General features: G+C 41.8%; 1 protein-coding gene across 1 annotated transcript in view; it reads right to left on the bottom strand.

The window, feature by feature from the left end:
* Nucleotides 1-23246, bottom strand: part of LOC139445188 (uncharacterized) — a 35810-nt gene that overhangs the window by 10559 nt on the left and 2005 nt on the right. The window contains exon 2 of the mRNA XM_071226316.1: nt 8446-8636. Within this exon, the coding sequence (XP_071082417.1) occupies nt 8446-8606 (161 nt within the window). The 5' untranslated portion in view covers nt 8607-8636. The remainder of the gene's footprint in view (nt 1-8445; nt 8637-23246) is intronic.

Below are 23246 nucleotides of genomic sequence, written 5' to 3'. Positions count from 1 at the left end.
GAATGTAACAATAACCAACACAGGAATGTAACAATAACCAACACAGGAATGTAACAATAACCAACACAGAAATGCAACAATAACCAACACAGGAATGTCGTAACAATAACCAACATAGAAATGTAACAATAACCAACACAGAAATGTCGCAACATTAACAAACACCGGAATGTCGCAACAATAACCAACATAGAAATGTAACAATAACCAACACAGGAATGTAACAATAACCAACACAGGAATGTAACAATAACCAACACAGAAATGTCGCAACATATAACAAACACAGGAATGTCGTAACAATAACCAACATAGAAATGTAACAATAACCAACACAGGAATGTAACAATAACCAACACAGGAATGTAACAATAACCAACACAGGAATGTAACAATAACCAACACAGAAATGTCGTAACAATAACAAACACAGGAATGTCGTAACAATAACCAACATAGAAATGTAACAATAACCAACTCAGAAATGTATCAATAAAAAACACAGAAATACGGTAACAATAATTAACACAATAATGTAACAGTTATATATGGTAGTTGTCTATTCACAATATCACGTCACAAGTAATGTCCCCAGTTTCTGCTTCAAAGACCTTGAACTTAACACATGTGCTAAGCAGGAGCAACGTGACGTGACAACGCCCTCTACAAAATAATAGCACAAGGACGAAGCCTTCACCCAATGCTATGTTACAGAAAAACAAGAAACACAATCCCCTTGAATGAAGCCAACATAGACAGCACCCTTTTAGACACTTAAACTCCCAATATGTATAAAGGATTCAAATGTTCATATATTTTTAATATAATGTTTTAATCCTCTAAAAAGAAAGATGTTCTAAATATAAACGTAAGCAAGTAAGCGGTAACTTGGCAAAATATGTCTATGTGCTTCGCTTTGGAGTGCTGGTGGATTTCCGACCGCGTGAGCCGGATTACATTAAATCTCACGTTATCAAGAACACCGGCGATAACAACGAGATTCCGAGAGATTTCCTCTTGTGTGTCGATGCCAGGCGCAGTTAACATAAATTTGGATCGACGTGACCTCCGATCTGGAATAACGTGGGTAACCTTGAATCATGCTGAATCCAGCTAATTCATGATGCCAAGGGATTCGTAGGTTTGACGCACTCTGTGACAATATCCACGACTAGCGTGAAGATCACATTGCATAGAATAAGCAAACACAGCAAAACACATATTTGCATCTTAAAGGTACGCGTCCTTTCTTTGTATCAAGAATCAATATTGATTCCCGATTGTAGTCATTTGTGTATATCAGTTTTAATACAACCTTTCGGTGGATATTATTTATACATTCAGGACGGACTAAGTTGTCAGCGTCCAAAAAGTTATCTTGACAAAAGTTGTATACGCTATGCAAGGTGTTTTAAATGTCACAACATTCGCTTCTATCGTAAATCTATATGTCTATATATCTATATAAGGTAGAATAACAACTAGTTATAGATGCTCAACCACGTCAATACACACAGAGTTCAGATATAGATGTATGCCCCTACATTCAGTGGAACTTTATTGACGTATATAATGTGGTTCAGTCAGTACCATGAGTTACTTCATACACGTGCTTATATCGTGTTTACCGCCGCCACCCCCCCCCCCCCCCCCCTTTCCATTGCGGTCTCTGGGACAGCGCGGCGAGGGGTCTCTGGGGCAGCGCGGCGAGGGTAACCCTTCAACGCAGAATGCCCGCAGCTCGTTACTTCACACTCCCTACTGACGTTGCTTATCATATTGTGTAACATTAGTTTCCGCGCACCTGTAAACTTGGTAAGTCAAACACAGAGATGACCGAGGGAGTTTTGTATTAGTAAATCATTACAGTATACCAATGACTGAATCCTGAGTGTAATGTAAATATATAAACATATATATATATACTCCGTGTGTTTACAGTGTTCGATGTTTTGGGTTGTTTATATGAACTTTAACCTCTTGTAGGGGTTGGGGTTCCATTTGTTGTTTTTATGAGGTTGTTCTAAAAAATGTTTTGTTGCGGGTCTTTTTTTTCGCATGTGATTTTTGTTGCTTTTCTGTCGTGATTTGATTGATGTTGTCATTTCATGTGTTTCCCGGGGTAAGTGATATTTTTGGTTCTTTATTTGTTTTCATTGGTGAAGAAGTTTTTAGGGGTTTTTTTGTGATTTTTTACCGGAGGAGGGATGGTGTGTAGTTGTATTTGTACTTTCACTAAACTAACGAGGTTATAGTAAATAAACATGAAATAATTGCAGCTGGGACAGGTGTACATTCGTTTATCAACTGATTATCACGAAAGCATCTGCAGTCTCACCAAACGGTACATTCGTCCATTACCGCCGTGTTATCTGTGGCAGATGTTATCGCAATGACACACAACGTCATCAATGTTGAGTATTTATATGTTTTAATCCCAAGTCTGACAGTGACTCATCCTTACTCTACTCTGGGATATAACTGATGACAGAGCAATGTTAATGAGTGAATTGTACCCAGCTAGCATCAGCAACTGCCACCATCAGTTGAAACCATCTACCTAATGGAGAGTCGAGATGACCCCACAAAGAGGCTTATCGCTGAAAGCATGTCCGTTACGGATGGACTTGTCGCGATCAACATGGGCATGTACTTAACGCTACGCTGGCCAATTCGGTTATAATCTGGGTAAGCGGGATACAGTAGATTATTGTCACGATAATCGATACAACTTGTGATTGACTTATCGATCTGCCGGTTCCTTTGAAGCCAGAAAGCATAAAGGGGTGGTCTATGACAGCTATATGTACCCGGTAACTCTTAGAACAACTATTGATCGCAAGAAATAACACAACCGTTACTTCTTTGTTTATTACACAGCTTCCTATTCGCTATTTTACTTAACTGATATCTGCCAAACATGTTTGTGACTTTGAGTAAACTATTAAGACGTCGTCATGAACAACAGCCATGTTAATTGCAAACTCTTTGTTACAGTTGTTCTTACTTTAAAAAGATTTAAAGATACGATTCGCCCGCAAACGAAAGGGACATAACTCTTATATTGGTGAAGCTGTGGTGCATAATCACTGAAGCGGAATAAAAGGTATATTGAAAAGCGACAGGCCGAGCTAATAAAGATTATTTAAAAAATAGCCCCTGTTTCACACCACTGAACTTGCTAGCAATGACAAGGCAACATTGTGACATTCTGGGTGTATATTATTGACAATTGGCTATTTGATATTAATGAATAAATAATCCATAGATTATTAGGTATGTTCTTAAATATAATGCTTTATCAATACCACATTATTTTCCATCCTTTTAATGTTATTGTAAATACTGTTAATGGTCCAAATCCGTCAGCGTGCCCTAGACCAATACATCAAGCTCATGCTAAGGAGTGAACTGTTTCTAAAGACGCCATACCAGAATGCTTTAAACTTCAATAATGAATAGCGGTTAGACAATTTATGGTCGCATAATACTATTAGCAGGTATTGGTGGGGAAGTGATTATGATACATTCAATAAATAGAAAGTCGAGTCTGCGGAGGAGTGGGGATTATATTTCTCATTAAGAACGAATATATTACATGGTCCTGTGTATCACGTGAGGTGGCTTATATCATACACGTTGAAGGGAAATGTATTACATACTGGTCGGATACCGCTGGGGATTCCCAGACAGACTATTTTTTTAGCACCCTTTGCTTGTTTTCTCGTGGGAATTCTCAAGTAGAGTATGTCCCCAGCTCCCATTACTTGTCTTGCCGTGGGAAGTCTCAAGTAGAGTATGTCTCCAGCACCCTTTGCTTGTCTTACCGTGGGAATTCTCAAGTAGAGTATGTCCCCAGCACCCTTTGCTTGTCTTACCGTGGGAATTCACAAGTAGAGTATGTCTCCAGCACCCATCACTTGTCTTACCGTGGGAGTTCTCAAGTAGAGTATGTCTCCAGCACCCTTTGCTTGTCTTACCGTGGAAATTCTCAAGTAGAGTATGTCCCCAGCACCCTTTGCTTGTCTTACCGTGGGAATTCACAAGTAGAGTATGTCTCCAGCACCCATCACTTGTCTTACCGTGGGAGTTCTCAAGTAGAGTATGTCTCCAGCACCCTTTGCTTGTCTTACCGTGGAAATTCTCAAGTAGAGTATGTCCCCAGCACCCTTTGCTTGTCTTACCGTGGGAATTCCCAAGTAGAGTATGTCCCCAGGACCCATTACTTGTCTTACCGTGGGAATTCCCAGGCAGACTATCTTCTCAGCACCCTTCGCCTATCATACCGTGGGAATTCTAGATGATGTCCCCAGTACCCATTGCTTGTCTTGTGGAACTTCTCCAACAGAAAAGATCAACAGTTACCATTGCTTGTCTTCCCATGGGAATGTCCAGGCAGACTATGTCCCCATCACCCTTCCCCTGTCTTCCCATTGGAATTCCCAAGCAGATTATGTCCCCAGTACCCATTGCCTGTCTTCTCGTGGGTCAACAGTTACCATTGCCTGTCTTCCCATGGGAATGTCCAGGCAGATCATGTCCCCATCACCCTTCCCCTGTCTTCCCATTGGAATTCCCAAGCAGATTATGTCCCCAGTACCCATTGCCTGTCTTCCCATGCGAATTCCCGAGCAGAGCATGTCCCCAGTACCCATGTTTTTCTCTAGGGGGATTCCGGTTCAGAATAATAGGTCCCAAGTACCCCATGCTTGTCTTCTCGTGTGATTCCGGGGCAGAATAGTTCCTTTTTAACCTATGCTTGTCTCACCATCGGGACTCGGAAATGGTCGCGAGTATCACACGTTTGTTTCACTGTGGGATTTCGGGACAGATCAGGACAACAGTACATCAAGATTGTCTCCCTATGGGGAATCTTTGGCAGAACAGGACATCAGTAAACCATGCTTGTATCCCTGTGGGATTCCGGGGCAGAACAGGACGCCAGAACACCATGCTTGTCTCCCTGTGGGATTCCGGGGCAGAACAGGACGCCAGAACACCATGCTTGTCTCCCTGTGGGATTCCGGGGCAGAACAGGACGCCAGAACACCATGCTTGTCTCCCTGTGGGATCCCGGGACAGAACAGGACGCCAGAACACCATGCTTGTCTCCCTGTGGGATCCCGGGGCAGAACAGGACGCCAGAACACTATCCTTGTCTCCCTGTGGGATCCCAGGACAGAACAGGACGCCAGAACACTATCCTTGTCTCCCTGTGGGATCCCGGGACAGAACAGGACGCCAGAACACCATGCTTGTCTCCCTGTGGGATGCCGGGGCAGAACAGGACGCCAGAACACTATCCTTGTCTCCCTGTGGGATTCCGGGGCAGAACAGGACGCCAGAACACCATGCTTGTCTCCCTGTGGGATTCCGGGGCAGAACAGGACGCCAGAACACCATGCTTGTCTCCCTGTGGGATCCCGGGACAGAACAGGACGCCAGAACACCATGCTTGTCTCCCTGTGGGATTCCGGGGCAGAACAGGACGCCAGAACACTATCTTTGTCTCCCTGTGGGATTCCGGGGCAGAACAGGACGCCAGAACACTATCCTTGTCTCCCTGTGGGATTCCGGGATAGAACAGGACACCAGTACATCAAGATTGTCTCCCTATGGGGAATCTTTGGCAGGACAGGACACCAGGACGCCAGAACACCATGCCTGACTCCCTGTGGGATTCCGGGTCAGAACAAGCATCTATACCATGAACTACACTTGGGTTGCATTCGACATCTCGACACTCATTCGGTGCAGAACTATATGCAGCAATCTCAGTTCTTTTTTCGCAGCTCAGCCTTGCATATACTTAATATCATGAATGAAAGAGGTTTCTTATTCAAATTACATTCAAATGTATCTCACACGCCGCATAGACGGGCTGAAACGAACATAAGTGCATTTCATTTTGAAACTCCGTGACGATGTAACTTATCAATGGATGCCTTCCACACTACTTTCTTTCGTATAGATTAGTGAAGACAATTCTATCCTTCCTAGTCGTTTGGGCTCTTGCCATAATCAATGTGAGGATGAAATTGATGATTTTGTTGAACATTTATACTCGTTAGTGTGATACAGAGAATGTGCACTTGTCATAGCAACGGACGTAGCCATTTTGATGAGCTATTGTTTTGGCTCTTATCGTGCAAGAAAATATATTTGCGACAGCACCTAACGCGCTAATGAGAAATGACCAAAAGTATAAAAAAAATGACAGAATATTTATTTCGGCCTTAAACTAAATAACTGTTTATGGATAACAAATTCTGATTTATTATATTTGGCGACGTTTCGAAGTAGACTCTTACACCGTTATCAAAATCTGGAGTGACGACAACCAAGTGATGAGAGGTGTATATATATATATATATATATATATATATATGATATGTTGTGATAAACGGCACACAAATTAGATGAAACTGGATGTACAGTGATAACAAATAGCAAATAGGTACTGAAGCCAGATGTACAATAAGGATAACAAATAGCAAATAGGTGCTGAAGCCAGATGTACAATAAGGATAACAAATAGCAAATAGGTACTGAAGCCAGATGTACAATAAGGATAACAAATAGCAAATAGGTACTGAAACCAGATGTACAATAAGGATAACAAATAGCACACAGGTACTGAAGCCAGATGTACAATAAGGATAACAAAAAGCACACAGGTACTGAAGCCAGATGTACAATAAGGATAACAAATAGCAAAGAGGTACTGAAGCCAGATGTACAATAAGGATAACAAATAGCACACAGGTACTGAAGCCAGATGTACAATAAGGATAACAAATAGCACACAGGTACTGAAGCCAGATGTACAGTAAGAATAACAAATAGCACACAGGTAATGAAGCGAGATGTACAGTAAGAATAACAAATAGCACACAGGTACTGAAGCCAGATGTACAATAAGGATAACAAATAGCACACAGGTACTGAAGCCAGATGTACAGTAAGAATAACAAATAGCACACAGGTAATGAAGCGAGATGTACAGTAAGAATAACAAATAGCACACAGGTACTGAAGCCAGATGTACAATAAGGATAACAAATAGCACACAGGTACTGAAGCCAGATGTACAGTAAGAATAACAAATAGCAAATAGGTACTGAAGCCAGATGTACAATAAGAATAACAAATAGCACACAGGTACTGAAGCCAAATGTACAGTAAGGATAACAAATAGCACACAGGTACTGAAGCCAGATGTACAATAAGGATAACAAATAGCACACAGGTACTGAAGCCAGATGTACAATAAGGATAACAAATAGCACACAGGTACTGAAGCAAGATGTACAGTAAGGATAACAAATAGCACACAGGTACCGAAGCCAGATGTACAATAAGGATAACAAATAGCAGACAGGTACTGAAGTCAGTAAGGAGTAAGTATATACTCCGAAACGTTGCGTTCCTCATACTTAAGAGGGGGCGGTCGGGTAGCCTAGTGGTTAAAGCGTTCGCACGTCACGCCGAAGACCCGGGTTCGATTCCCGACATGGCTACAATGTGTGAAGCCCATTTCTGGTGTCCCCCGCCGTGATAATGCTGGAATATTGCTAAAAGCGGCGTAAAACCATACTCACTCACTCACTCATACTCAAGAGGGGCGGTCGGGGTAGCCTAGTGGTTAAAGCGTTCGCACGTCACGCCGAAGACCCGGGTTCGATTCCCGACATGGCTACAATGTGTGAAGCCCATTTCTGGTGTCCCCCGCCGTGATAATGCTGGAATATTGATAAAAGCGGCGTAAAATCATACTCACTCACTCACTCACTCACACTCTGGTGTCCCCTGCCGTGATATTGCTGGAATATTGTTAAAAGCGGCGTAAAATCATACTCACTCACTCACTCATACTTAAGAAGCTGACATCCATAAATTCACTTCCTGTGTATCACTTCTAAATGTAATTCAAAGACCTAAATGACGACTGCTTGTAAACAATCGAGTCTGGACCAAACAAACCATTGATTGAAACCATGCGCCACACCCCGCGCCAAAGGGATGACATGCAGTCAGTCAAGTCACCGAGCTTGAACACACGATCCTGTTAGCCGCCTCCATCTTCCCGAGGCAAGGGAGTTCACTGATTTTGAAAGTCCAGTTTTCACCCTTCCCGAAATAGGCTAGACTAAAATTTCTTGGCTCGATCGTAGAACCACCAGTGGCTGTTACGAGTTATGTCCCTTCTATGACAAATCAGAATAACATATATAGATATGATATGATATATAATAGGAAGATATCCGGCTATGTATTATATTCTCTGCACCTACTCAACCCCACTAATCCGGAACCCAGATATCCGGAAACCTTGCCTACCGGACGATATTTACGTGAAACGAGATATATGCAACATAAAATGCTTCATGTATCCGAAAATCCGGATAAGAGAGGTTCGGCAGTACACGCTGCCGTCATACTCACGCATATGTGGTGAGGGTAGGCGTCACGCTGATACCGCACGTCGACGACGAGCAGACTTTGACGTCACCGTTGACGCAACAGAATATAGTGTCTTCTGCGCACTTGTTCTCGTGGTAGACGTTGGTGGAGTCGGTGTAGCTACAGTCAGCGCCGGTTTCCATCCTCACTGGAAGGCATGGTGCAGGTACACCCTGGAACAGGCGGGGGAGTCAGTGAAAGGGGGAGTGGGTAAGACAATCTGTTACGGCGGACGGGGAGTTAGTGAGTGAATTAACGTCGCTTTTGACAGTATTTCTGTTATGTCACGGTGCGTAAGGAGATGAAGGTGAATGAGGGAAACCCAATTGGATGCCCGAAGATGATGATTCAAGCAGAAATTCTGCTTATCGCATTTTATATCCTGTGGCATATATTGTTTGTTTGTTTGTTGCTTAACGCCGCACTCAGCAATAGTCCAGCCATATGACGGCGGAATGTAAATAATCGAATCTGGACCAGACAAGCCAGTATTGGCATAATGAGCATCGATCCTCATAATCAGCGAGCCTGACCACCCGATCCCGTTAGTCGCCTCTTATGACAAGCATAGTCGCCTTATACGGCAAGCATGGGTTGCTGAAGACCTTTTCTACCCGGATCTATAGGGGTCTGAAATATATACGGCGCGACACAATTTCGTTCATCTGGCACTAATCGTTATGATATTTTACATCAAAGACAGCAATATTACAGCTCCAGGTGAAACTGCAGGTAACCAGGTCTGTGACTGACAGACCAGTGGTTGATAGCATGAGTCACGATCGGAGTATGTTGACAAACAATCGACAATGTGACACTCGGTAACAATTTTATGTAAGTTCTTAGGATTGGCTACTGGGGACATGTGTTTATCCTTGAATCGAAACGGAGAAGGAATCTGCCCCGAAATCCCCACTGGTAGACAAACATGACATACAAGCACGTTGTCTACCCTTGAATCTGCAAGAGGAAAGAATGACGTACATAGACCTAGTCTGACCTGGAATCCCCAAAAGGTAAACATGACGTTCATAGACCTAGTCTGACCTGGAACCCCCAAAGGACAGACACGCATGACGTACATAGACTTAGTCTGACTTGGAATTCCTGAAAGGCAAACATGACGCACATTGACCTAGTCTGACCTGGAACCCCCGAGAGACAGTCAGGCATGACGTACATGGACCTAGTCTGACCTGGAACCCCCAAGAGACAGGCAAGCATGACGTACATGGACGTTGTCTGACCTGGAACCCCCAAGAGACAGACAAGCAAGACGTACAAAGACCTAGTCTGACCTGGAACCCCCAACAGATAGACAAGCATGCCGTCCATGGACCTTGTCTGACCTGGAAGAGGCGATCATGACGTATATGGACCCTTTCTACCTTGGAAACCCCCATTGGGAGACACACATGACGTACACGAAGCTAGTCTGACCTGGAATCCTGACAAGGAGAGAAGCATGACGTGCATGGACCCTTTCTACCCTGGAATACCCAAGAGAGGACCTAGTCTATTCAGGAACCCCCACTGGATGAGAAGCATAATATTTGTTTGTTTGTTTGATGTTTAACGCCGCACATGGACCTAGTCTCCCCGCGGGACAATTATTCATGACACACCTCAAGAGGCCGCGCCCTGGACAATTGGGTTACCCGGATGTTGTCATGACTCTCTTTGGGACTCCTGGCATGTCTGGGAGGCTCCCGGTTAAAACGACGTAAGCGTTCCCCGGGTTTGTGAATTACGAATATCATTTATCATTCAGTTTTGTTTGTTTGTTGTTTAACGCTGCACTCAGAGATATTGCTATATCACGGCGGTCTGTAAATAATCGAGTCTGGACAAGACCACCCAGTGATTGGAATCATGAGCATCTATCTACGCAATTGGGATACGATTACATGCTTATCATTCTGCCCGAGAGCGGCGTGCACACAGGTATGCGCAGGTGTTTGTCTCTGTCTGCAGGAGCAGCCAACCTTTTCATGTGAAATTGCCATTCAGAGCCGATATGGCGCAATCACCTGACATTCGCAATCAATCATTTGCGGTTCTTTGTTATTGGGATAATAAAACAATTAATCAATGGAGACCCCTGTGTGAATATAATGAAGAAGAAGCATACGAATGTTATATCTCTGCTGTTGTATGAAACGGACAAACAGTCATCAAACGAAATTCACCTTAGGCTGTATAAGCTGTAGTTTTACATCACGCCGTGTTAACCTTAAAGAACGATATGTCTGAGTGAATGTGTTTGTGAGTGGTTGATGTGTCCTCATGATTGATATATATTTGGCAGTACAGGTTTGTACCCTTTCTATCTGCTTTCTTTATGGTAAGCTAGTCAATATAATAGGTAACGCGATCGCAGAATCTAAGTAAAAAAATGTAATCAATCGTGAATATCCGACTCGGTCAGAAGGCATCGCGTTGCACGAGATCATTATTTCAAACTCAAAGTTAAAGCACCATCCCGGTGGTAAGATTGTGAGTGAAAGGTATGTTTAAGTTCAATTACTATCATGTATATATATATTTTACTTTTTAATGTTGTGACGTAACACCTAACGTGTGCCGCCAAAAGCATTCATTGTTACATTCAATTTATATAAAGGAACAGCTTTCGACTATTGTATTTAGCTATTCTATTCAAAGTAACCGTATCAAAATACTATGTTTAGACAATATAATCCGACTTTTTGTCACGCCACAGCCGAGGGAGGACCTTCTTGCATCCTCGACTGGACAGCGATTGATATTGATACTATTTATATCTTTTACAGAGAATAAATTGTTTTAGACCATCTTAGTTCACTTAAGCACATTGTCGGCCAGGACCCGCGACAAAATGGCGTAGAGCCACAACATCATTGACAACGTCATCACAACATCAACATCATCACGACCGATTTCATCCCTTCATATACATCAAAGTCGTTATCGTCAACGTGATAATCGTCATGATACGGGTCTGTAAATACACTGAAAGAGTAAAATGTTTATTAATTGCCTGTTCTCTTTTCACCTGTGTTTGGGACTGTCACCTGTGTTTGGGACTGTCAAATAAGCAAGTCTCTATTACATATATATATAAATCGCTTGATTTTTTATTTTACCAAAACCAAGTGATGTGGCTGCGTGCTATTGTGTGGCGTGTTCCAGCACGTTTTCATCAGTTTTCATAACCTCACTTTCGATGACCACTGGTATTATGAGCCCTCACGTGCAGCACGTGCATTACGCCACATGACTTTGTCAGTTTTGACATCACGTGCAGCACGTGAACTTACCACACGACTGTATCGTGTTCGTGGATGTGACAGTCCTCGATTACAGTCACGTGATGATGTAGTGTATTTTGTAGATGTGTGGCTTTCTTGTCAAAATGTGACTGAGTGATAGACAAAGCTGATATTTTCATGAGGGAAAAAGTGAACCTTGACACGTCACGAGATATTTGATACGAAAGGGCATATGTTCTATTTGTTATGTATTTTCGTATTGATCTTCATGAAGCATAGGGGGCGGTCGGGTAGCCTAGTGGTTAAAGCGTTCGCACATCACGCCGAAAACCCGGGTTCGATTCCCGACGTGGGTACAATGTGTGAAGCCCATTTCTGGTGTCCCCCGCCGTCATATTGCTGGAATATTACTAAAAGCGGCGTAAAACCATACTCACTCACTCACTCATGAAGCATAGCCTCATCACCTCTGTAATTCCGAACTGGGGCGTTGTGAGTTCATCTTTCAAAATTTTCAAATCTCAGCCGAAGTATGATATTATGCTGCAATAATTACTGAGATTATATTTTCACCAACCTTATATTAACAGTTGAAATCATGTGTGATGTGACATGGGGTTCACTTTCAAGATTATTGCACTTACAAAGCGACGTGCATGCACGTGTGTATGTGTGGCTGTTTGTAGTGGTGCCGGTTTTTATACTGCTAGCCCACTGGGTGTAACAGGAATACCCCACTCAGACACAGTATACTGACTCCCAGCCGACCAGTCATTTTAGCCCTTTAATGTCGAGCGAGGCAGGGTAAGAACAACTACCATTGTTATAACGTCTCTGGTATAACGCGGCCGGGGATACAGGAACCTAGTGTAGTTTCAACTAAATGTTTCAGGACATCCGACATAGAATTCATAATACTGTAAATGGTCATCTTAGCAAGCCATACACGTGTTCTCTTCTAAATTGACGAGGCATGAAGTTAGAATTACACCGACTGTTTGTTAGACATGAATATTACTCTTTTTTTAAAAAAAAAACACTAAATGTATTGTGCAATTAGCATATTGTCATCTCAATTTGGAAAATGCAAATAGGCGTTTTACAACGCCTTCAGCACTCGTGTGGGTCCTTGAATTTCGGCGACATTTTCAAACCAACAAAGATGATATATAATGTTTTCCAACGTGTGTGTTAGATACTCTTCATGATTAGTGTGTAAAAGTAACTATTTTTCTCCGTTGCGTTGGTGTTTATGGTCAAACAATAACAAAACCGCTTGCTGGGTGAATGTATTGCTTCTAGATATCGGATTAGAAAAAAATTAATCACTCCCTACTTGTATTGATTATTGGCTATTAACAATATAATGTGCTGACTCACATGGCTTGATGGGGAAATGAAAGCGAGGCTTAAGACACCTCTCAGCAGCTTACACGAACTGACCTGTTTACTGGAGAATGCCTGCGTGTCTCAATCGGCTTTCAAGGCCCACCGGCGTCCGACAGTCGATACACGGAATGGGTGAGACGGTTCGCGAAGGCCATAGGCATAGTGTGAGCCCACACTCTGAGGAACGCCTGACGCAGATCAGCTGCAGTTGTCGGCCTTGGTCGGACGTCATTCAGCCGTCTTTTAATCTCGTCCCACAGGTGCTCAATGGGATTTAAATCGGGACTGAGGGCAGGCCACTGCATGGTTCTGATGCCATTCTGCTGGAGGAAGTCTCTTGTTGCTCTCGCAGTGTGGGCACGGGCGTTATTATGCTGAAACTCGTGGTTGCAGCAACGTGTCAAATGAGGTATGTGGTCTCAAGACTTGATCTATGTACCGAGCCACTGTGACACAATTGCCTCTCCCTGGACCGATGTTCTGGAAGACCACAGGGCCGACCCTTTGTGCAAGACCAATTCTACCCCACACCAAGATGTTCAGAGCACCCAACGAGTCTCACTCAACAACACAAGCATCCGAATAACGTTCCCCATGGCGTTGACAGACTCTCTCTCTCTCTCTCTCTCTCTCTCTCTCTCTCTCTCTCTCTCTCTCTCTCTCTGCCATCGGCTGTTGAGATACAGTAACGGCTCTCGTCTGAGAAGAGGACTCTTCTACACTGCTGGTGGCGCCAATGCTGGTGCTGTGTTGCCCACTGAAGACGGCCCCGGCGATGACGTGGTGTCAGAATGGGTCCTCGGTGTGTCTGCTCGTCAATCGTCGACGCACGGTGTCCGCACTAATGTGTCGCTGGTGTGTCCCCATGGTCTGTTGAGCAGTTTTCGCAGCTGTAACAAAGCGATCTTGAAGATGCTGTCGCACAATCTGACGATCCTGACGTCGGGTGGTGACTCTTGGTCTTCCAGTACGTGGTCGATCATCTGCAGTATTGGTGGTTTGATATCGTTGCTGGAGCCTGTATATGGTCCTTACCTGGACTTGAAATGTATTGGCTTGCCGGGCGGTTTGTCCAGCATGCAATCGTCCAAGAGCTTGGGTCGCTGATTTCTTATCAATCTTGGCATGTGGTAGCAATTCAATAACGAATGAATGTAATCTGATCTGGGTGGATTTTATAGGGCAAGAAATGGGGGAACGCATGTGCATTTCAATTTGCACGGAACTCACGTGCATCGGGTTACCATGGCCGTTGCCTTGATGCGTTTGGACGATCGTTTTATTGTCATCTGTTTTGTTTTTTATCATCAAATTTCATTTATCCGGACAAGGTAATGTTATTTTTTAGAAACTTTGACAAAGATTACCCTGATGTTTTTAATGGCAACTTTTCATGCAATGTTACTTGGGGGGACGTTACTTTTGCGGTTCAATATATATGTTATTTGGTTGACCTTCAACACTGTACGCGTTCCCAAAGATGCCCTTCCAAACACGCTGACAGATGGAGTAAAAACTCTAGGGCGGACCATTTGATATTTGGGGGGTGGGGATGGGGGTAGAGCCATGTTGCTTTTCTTCAATTTTAGAGGCGGAGATTGTATTTCTTCATAAAAGATAGCAGAGATGTTTTTGCGTCACATTTCAAATTCAACATATGGAAAGAATGTTAAAAAAATTCTAACTGTTCACTAAAACAGTACAGGTGTAGGTGATTGAAAACAACAGGTAATAAAGCATTTTACAACACCTTGTATAGGACAAGCCAGATTGGCAGAAAACCTGTCAACGTGACATGTTTGTACTCACAACTGCTCGAGAAATGGACTTTTCAATAACTAAGAATATGGATGTTGGACATAAATAGTATAAATTTTGATGTAAACTGACGAAAAAACGTTACCACAAAGCAATTTGGGCACTTTGGGTCCAAACTCCGAATAATGGTTGAGAATCTATCACTTGAGTTTTAAGTGACTCGTGGCTGCACTTACAGAATGTCAACCTATAAAGATATGGATACAAAAGGAACGATTTACTGTTCATTCACACCCAGGCCGTTGGACAGTAGCATGCTGTTTTTAACCCTACAGCCGAATGAACAGGCTGTTGGTATGATACATAAAAGAGCAACGCATGATCTCGTAGCAAGATGTTTAGGCTTAGCCCAATGATAGTCACCAGACGCGTGGCCTGTTTCAGGCCGACACGGCAGAAGAGAGACAGGCCTAGGAGTAGCAGACATCTTGTCACCACCACCCACGAAACTTTACTTGCGTGTCCTCCATTATTCCTATCAATGGAGCATCTGTAGCCAAGTTAAGATACATCTTGTAATTTTTGGAAGGAAACATCACTGGACAGCATTGCATTGAACAATCTCTCTACCCTGTTGTACTACCGTTCTTGCAACAGAACAGGACAGATGTTGTTTCAACAAAATAACACAAAACCTCATACAATATCTTGCCTTGGCCAGCACAATCACCAGACTTATCACCTGTAGAACTCTTGTGGGATCACCTTGGCCGTCACATTAGCGTACGACCCGGTACCACTTATAACAAGAATCAGTTAGCACAGGCCATCTGATCTGAGGAGAATGGTGTTGAATCCCATTTCTTGTGATCAGACGTTTCACATTGTCGAGTTCGGGCGTGCATTGATTGCCTAGGTGGAAATACACTGACTGACAGTTGGGACATTCTGAAGGATTAAAGGGAGTTTCATGTGCTGATTGCAGCCTTGATGGCTGATCGAATACTGAACAACCATCTTCCAAACTGTGGACACAATACCTTCTTCTTTTTTTATTCACAACTTGTAATGACGTTGATATATGATATGTCTTTTGACAATACACGTATGTCTATGTTGCTTTTTTTCCAAGTAAGGGTAAATGATGCTTAATGAACATTTCACTTCACAAACAACAACTGTTTCAGTCATAACACAGTAGAACACGCGGAGACAATAACCTTGTCCAAGGATGCGACACGGTGACTTGCATGATATAGCACCTTGAAAAAAAGATTTGAAATGATGATTAACAGATAACTGTTAGGGGCATACTGTTTATCATGCCCATGTCTCGATACAAAAAAATATGACTTTGCTCACGAAATCCTCTGTATTGATGAGGAAGGCCATATTGTGGTGGAGAATTTTTTTTTGAGATTATTTTTTCAAGCAGAAAATTAAATGGTCCACCACATATGACCGCTCTTGTACATTATTTTACATGATGTTTTTTTTTATAGGGATAAGGATACGTCGTCACTGTTTCAGTGAGTGAGTGAGTGAGTTGGGTTAAACGCCGCTTTTAACAGTATTCCAGTTATATCACGGCGTGTCAGCTTAATGTGGGAGGAAAGCCCGAAGTGATGCAGGTCTAAGACGTTTACCACTTCGGTGAAACCCACGAGCACGGGTGTGGTGCTGACAAACCTAGAAACATAATTTGGGCCATTGTTTCAGAGTTGACCTTACGTTCTTTAACGCCATACCAATAACTATACCAGAATGCCAGCGATACAGAAGCTCTCCTTTATTAAGTGTTATAAAACGTTAGTGGAGATGTGCTAAACCACCTAATATGTCCCACTATCACTGCGTTTTCATTGGTTTTGTGAAATAGGTTTTGATTCTTTGAATTTGTTAAAAGGCTGACTGATCTGAATGACGGTATAACAGATATTTTTCATATATTATTGAAAAGCGAAGCCAAAACATTTTTATTTGCACCCATATTACAATAATTACAAAAAAATAAAATAATTAATTTATGTTGAATACATTCAAATAGAAACATACGCCCCAGAAAGAGAATGTTTATACAAGTCACAATTGATTCAATCATTTTTTATGAACGTCATTGGGAAAAGTAATTACCATTGCAGCCTCCATTCGTTCAAACCCTCTTGATAATGAATCTGAGTTTCTACACATATAAGTTTTCATAAACGAAGTTATACACATATCCGTGTTCATATATTGCTTCAGTCTTTGGAAGTATTATACTGTTTTGTTAAATCTTTGCCTTATTGCAATCTGGTGGCCTTGCAACCTTAGCCCAAATGTCATGTGTGGGTAGTTTGATCAGTAAGTATCAAGGTATTTGGGTCGAAAGCTGTTATATTATGATTTCATTCTTTTGAACTTGTCCCACAAATTCAGCGTACCACACCCTAGAATGAGCTCACGTACATACATGATACACACAGGTAATGTGGTTGACAAGTTTGGGTTGATTGAGTTTATAAACCCTATATCAGACACCTGCCACGACAATTACTTTAAAATTAACACCTTATTTCAATATAAAGAAAACTGTTATGAAACAATATGTCTCGTGCTATATAGCTGTGCGGGAGAAGAGGCTGACATGAAAGCTGTACTCTTCACAAAACTGTTATGTGGGGGCGACCATTTTTAATATGGAACTTGAGAAGTCTATTTTGTTGAAGAAAGGGACAAGCAGAACACGTTATGAGAATATAATATTCATAATATTTGGATTTTTTTTATATCTGGGAGGATGGACAAACGGCGGACAAAATGAAATATGGCCTAACCTCACTTTCACATTGTCAAGGTAAGCTAGTAGCAATAAAGTATTCGCAAGTCCACAACACCAAGCGCCAAACATTTATATGGTAAAACATAGAGTGATAGTGTACTTGAAGGACATCATGTCTATGTGAAGTGTTGGTGCGTGCATTGGAATGAAAACAGACATATTGCTGCATCTCATGTATTTACAGATGACAATGCGATTTTTTCAACAGGCATGTCTAGATCGAAACAGGCAGTGTGTGGTCGATATTTCAACAATCTGAAAAATGGGTATCGAGTGATCGTCACCGTTTAATGTGTCAGTGTGTTTGTAGGGTGTCATCTGATCAATCTGTGAAGAGTTTATAATGCCTTTGTGTTGATCCAGGAATATCTCCTGGGTAAATACTGCTGTGTTTCTGCATGTCTCTCAGGTGATTCCACACAATATCCTTGCATCACACGCTCATGCAAATAGTATGCCGGCTGCAATTCTAGAAGTGTGTCTGAATGCCGCTCAATTTCTTTCAATGTCAGTATCGATGGGATAAACATACGTTATATGGTAGGTATGTGGGGAGTGGATATTCGACATAAAATAATCAATGTTAAGACGCCGCTTTGAAGAAAGATGTCAGGATTACTGGACATTGATATCCGTGAACTTTTATTCATAATTGTTTTAATTCCTATGTACAAAAACAAGCTATTTGCTAAGTATAGAACATATGTCCATATTGCGTAATGAAAATTAAAAGAAAATATGTACAAGTTCACAATGGTCACACCAGAGTCAGTACAATACTGACACTGGGTGTGACCATATATCTTGTAGCTGCTATTTTTTGCGTTACAAGCCCTGTGTACAAGTTGTACGTGAAGGCACATCGACTTCCGGTATAAGCCTTCTTCACGGATCCATGACCAGATCAGTCCACAGTGATATTACCGCCACATAATGTCATTGTGTAAAACCTCACTCACTCACACACTGGAAAAGTTTATGTTTGGTTCGGTCTCAGCCTTATGGATATCCGAAATTTTCTTTCTGTCAGCGAGCGATGTTAAAATATATTAATATTTTATAACGTTTGCTCCAAAGACATGTTGAATAATCACGTGTTGGACAAAGGTTCTAAGGAAGACGATGGCGTATTCATGTTTAACTTTAATGGCTTTTGCTCCGTATTTTGTATACTTTTAGAAACAACTGACGGTCCCCTGAAATACCTTCAAATGTTTCTTTCAATTCAATCTATAAATTTACATGCGCTAACATTAGAACCATTAATTATTTATTATTTTTGTCGTAGGAATCGTTGATTGTCTTTGGTTGTGTGAAAGACATTACCAAGTTGTGTGTCGGGTGTCGCATTCAATAGCTGATGTTCCCATTTAATAATATTTTTTTAATAAATAATCGAGTCTGGGCCCTATAATCATGTGATTGACAACATGTGCATTTATCAACGCAATTGGGACACGATGACATGCAATCAGCCAAGTCAGCGAGACTGACCACCCGATCATTTTGGTCGCCTCTTACAACATCCATAGGTTGCTGGGGCCTATTATCGCCTAGAATATCCAAGGGTCTCGTATTTAAACGTCAAAAGCAATTATCTGGATTGAGGGGTTTCCAGAATTACGGGGTTCCGGACAACAAGGTTACATTGACATATAAAAGCAGTACAATACATCCATTATGAGGGCACGACACAAACTGACAGGTAGCTCCAGTTAACACTGGTTTGTTTAATTTGCTGTTAATACTACCAACTTGTACTTGTACGTCCCGAAAGAGGTGCCTTTATGTCAGACATAACGCCATACAAAATGTGGCTCCAGTATTAAGTACCGACAAACATGATTTTAATTCGTATTCAATATATTGGGAAATGCCAACAGCGAGTTTCCAAAAAGAAAACACGAAGTGGAAAATTCCATTACTGCCTGGAAAGGGCAAATCAATGTGCTATAAAACCTGGAATTATTTCCACAAACCGTGCCAGGCAGTCGTTTAAATAACTATTAGTTGGGCCAAGGTTAAGTGCTAGCGATATTTTCTTTTTCATACAAAGGCGTATTTAGTTAATGTTGAGTTAATATATTTGAAAGACACGCGATTCTAAATACACTCTTCATAAAAAGAAGTAGATTTTTGAGTAAATGTATTGTACCTAATAAAATCGATATATTTAATTTAAAATCATAGATACAAATATGAAATTTTGGAGCTCGATAGTCACATGCTGACGTTGTAGAAAGGCGTTGAAAACTGCTCATTGCCATGTCACTTAAGGCCACAAGGTTGCGCTGAACTCAGTTTCTCGTATGACCGACCCGGGCAGCAATCACGGCTCTACATCTCCTCGGCACTGGCTGGAGAAGTGTACGAATTCGGTCCTGTGGATTTCTTCGCCATTTTACTTGTAACGCTTTGGCCAGTTGTGGGAGTGTCTGTGGCGTGTTCTGACGTTGACGTACACGTCGATCGAGTTCATCCCAGAGGTGTTCGATTGGGTTGAGACCTGGAGATCCCGACGGATAGGGCAATACGTTGATGTTGGCATTATGAAGGTAGGTAAACGTGACACGAGCTGTGTGCGGTGAGCGTTGCCCTTTGAAACAGCTCCCTCTGGCGGTCAGTGATTGAAAGAAGGTGAGGTTGAAGAATTTGATTCATGTAGCTATTCCCTGAACCACAACCAAATCAGATCTCGTGATGTAGGATATGTTGACAATTGAATGACCAATTATTGGCTTATGCTTGCCTTTTTATAGCCACTACCACGGGTTACGAATGCCATAACTTGCACGTGCATTTTGCTTTATTGTTTTCCTCCATGACATTTTTGAACAAGTGTGAAAACAATGCCGTTTAAGACAATGCAAATCGACAATGGCTGCGTTTTGACGCACTGTTTGTCGAATATCTGGCCACCAACAGATTCCTATAACATATATCCAAATTATAAACTGGATTTTTTTGTGTAGTCAGGTTCAATGAACTAATACTTCCTCTGCGTTTCTTTTTTTGAAGAGTGTATATATAACGTGTCATCTCTCCACAAGATTAATATATGGTATCCCCAGGTGAGGTAAGCGTTTGGCACTTTCATGATTAGAAGAATGGTCGTTTGGCTCTATATTTAAATTAGATATAAGTATGTATTTAGATGTATTAAACATTCAAGATCATCTGAATGTTGTTTTGTATATCACGTTTGAAAGGGGCAATTAACATAATGATTTGATACCAACAGAGACCGTGTATTGAATAATGTGATTCAATTCACAAATACCAATTAATTAATTATGAGATTTAAAGTTAATTTTTTCAGCATTTCAGTAACTTGGACACAAATCAGGGGGAAATTTAAAGTGACACTTAACACTTTATTTAAACTCGAATATTAGCGCGTAGGGATGATAAGCGGTCTTACATTTCGATATAACATTAGTCATGATTAATATCCCGATAAACGTTCAGAATAGATGCAATGGGATCTCATGATTCAGGAAAGGGTGGGATGAGTTTTATTCCACACTGAAATGCAACAGGCCCATGGTACAAAGTATTTTAGCCAGATCACGTGGACCAATCAGATCTCATCATTCTGACATGGAGGTAAGTTAAATCTGTTTACGGGGGTGGTTGCAAATATGTTTAACAGTTCATATTCTAATTAGCATTGCATGATAAAAGAAACTGAGTTCTAACTTCTGTGCCTCGGTACATCGCGGTGTTAGTTGATTGTGGGGGCAAGGTCATGGCTAATTCTTCATTATATGACATCTCTGTACACGATGATGAATGAGTCGACACATCGACACAGTACCCCTGGCATAGAGATGCAAGTACAGTGTACCGCATTGAGCATTCGCTCGCACCATGTAGATTATCGAGGTCTCGTACCCGATAAAATCTGGGTTAGAAATAGTCATTAATGCTTGTCGTAAGAGGCGACGAACGGGATCAGGTGATCAGGCTACCTGACTTAGTTGAAGCTCATGGTGTTAATCACTGGATTGTCTGGTCCAGACTCGGTTATTTACAGACCGCCAGTAGGGACTTAACACATTGTACTGACTCCGAGCCGACCAGTCTTGGTTTTATGCCCTTAAAGTCGAGCGCATGGCAGATAACAAGTAACAGGCACCATATTTTAACGTCTTTTGGTATGACGAGTACAGGAATCGAACCACGACCTTCAGCTCACCGGGCAGATGCCATATCCACTACACCACGGAGGCGGTCTTATTGCTCAAACGGACATAGCTGCCAAAAGTAAGACCATTGTTTATTATGTAGTATGGATCTCCGATTGTGAACACACTCATGAATATTTGAAGACTATTTATTACTGATACACAGATAAGCCTGGTTATCTATTGTGCACATCAATACATGTACTCATGGGGATGCTGAAATTGTTATTGGGGCTGTATATATAGCAACAGTGTGGATGTAGAGGGGTCAGGGGATCATTTGGGGAGGGGTCTTAAATTTTTCTACGGGTTCAAATCTGACAAGACGGTACAGGGGAATTCGTCTTAGGTTCAATAACATTAAGGTATTTTGGGGGTTTCAGTTTAAAGGAGGGTGCCGGTTAGCGGTAAATACAGATAGTCCACAATATGTCCACCAGTCCGTTCAGTGTAACATCTCAATGCAAGGCTGGTGTTTCCTGATCACAAAAGAGAATACCAGAGTGTTACTCAGTCTGGGTAGATTTGTGCCTTTCCTATTCACGAGTTTGCTGACTGACTGCTCATGTTGAATCGACTTCCTCACAAGATACGATTATGAAGGAGGTTTTGAGAACAATATACACCTCCAGTGACATCACACATTTGTTCTTCGGCTGGGTTAACCCACAGAATGCCATATATACATACATATCACTTTAAAGTCAAACAAAATTCAAAAAACATCACGGGCTTAAATACTCTTCAATTTATTTTTAATTCTGTTCTGAGATAACATCAACTGTTATTGAGGTAATGCAGATTACTGAAATGACCTCTGAAAAGTAAGTACATTGTAAATATCTCTATTTTTGACATATTTCTAAAACACTAACTCGGCATCCAGAGAGTCATCACAATGAATGTTCCTCCGGATTCGAGCCCGTACACATCCACACCGCAAGACATTTGGCTAATGATTGTCAATTCAATACCTTATAAATAGTGGGAAAAGAAATTATTTGTGGCGTGCAATTAGGTTCCGAGCTTAAGTTTAATATAGTTATTTGACAAGAAACGTTAATTGTTCTATCTATTATGTTTCTTCATGAGTAATTTTCCTGATCTATCATAGTGTCAAGACACTCTCGTACCCAGGGTTCACTCACTAATTCAATGAACGGTTTTGTTTGTTTGTTTGTTTGTTTGTTATTTAACGCTGCACTCGGCAATATCCCAGCCATATGACGGCGGTCTGTAAATAATCGAGTCTGGACCAGACAATCCAGTGATTGATATCATGATCATCAATCAATTGGGATACGATGACATGCATTAACCAAGTCAGCGAGTCTGACCACCCGATCCTGTTATTCGCCTCTTACGACAAGCATAGTC

This window comes from Haliotis cracherodii, unplaced genomic scaffold (genome assembly GCF_022045235.1).
Source record: "Haliotis cracherodii isolate W230 unplaced genomic scaffold, xgHalCrac1.p SCAF_6, whole genome shotgun sequence".
Classification (NCBI taxonomy): Eukaryota; Metazoa; Mollusca; class Gastropoda; order Lepetellida; family Haliotidae; genus Haliotis; species Haliotis cracherodii.
Note: the sequence above shows the minus strand (reverse complement) of the source record. Positions and strands in the feature narration are given on the sequence as shown.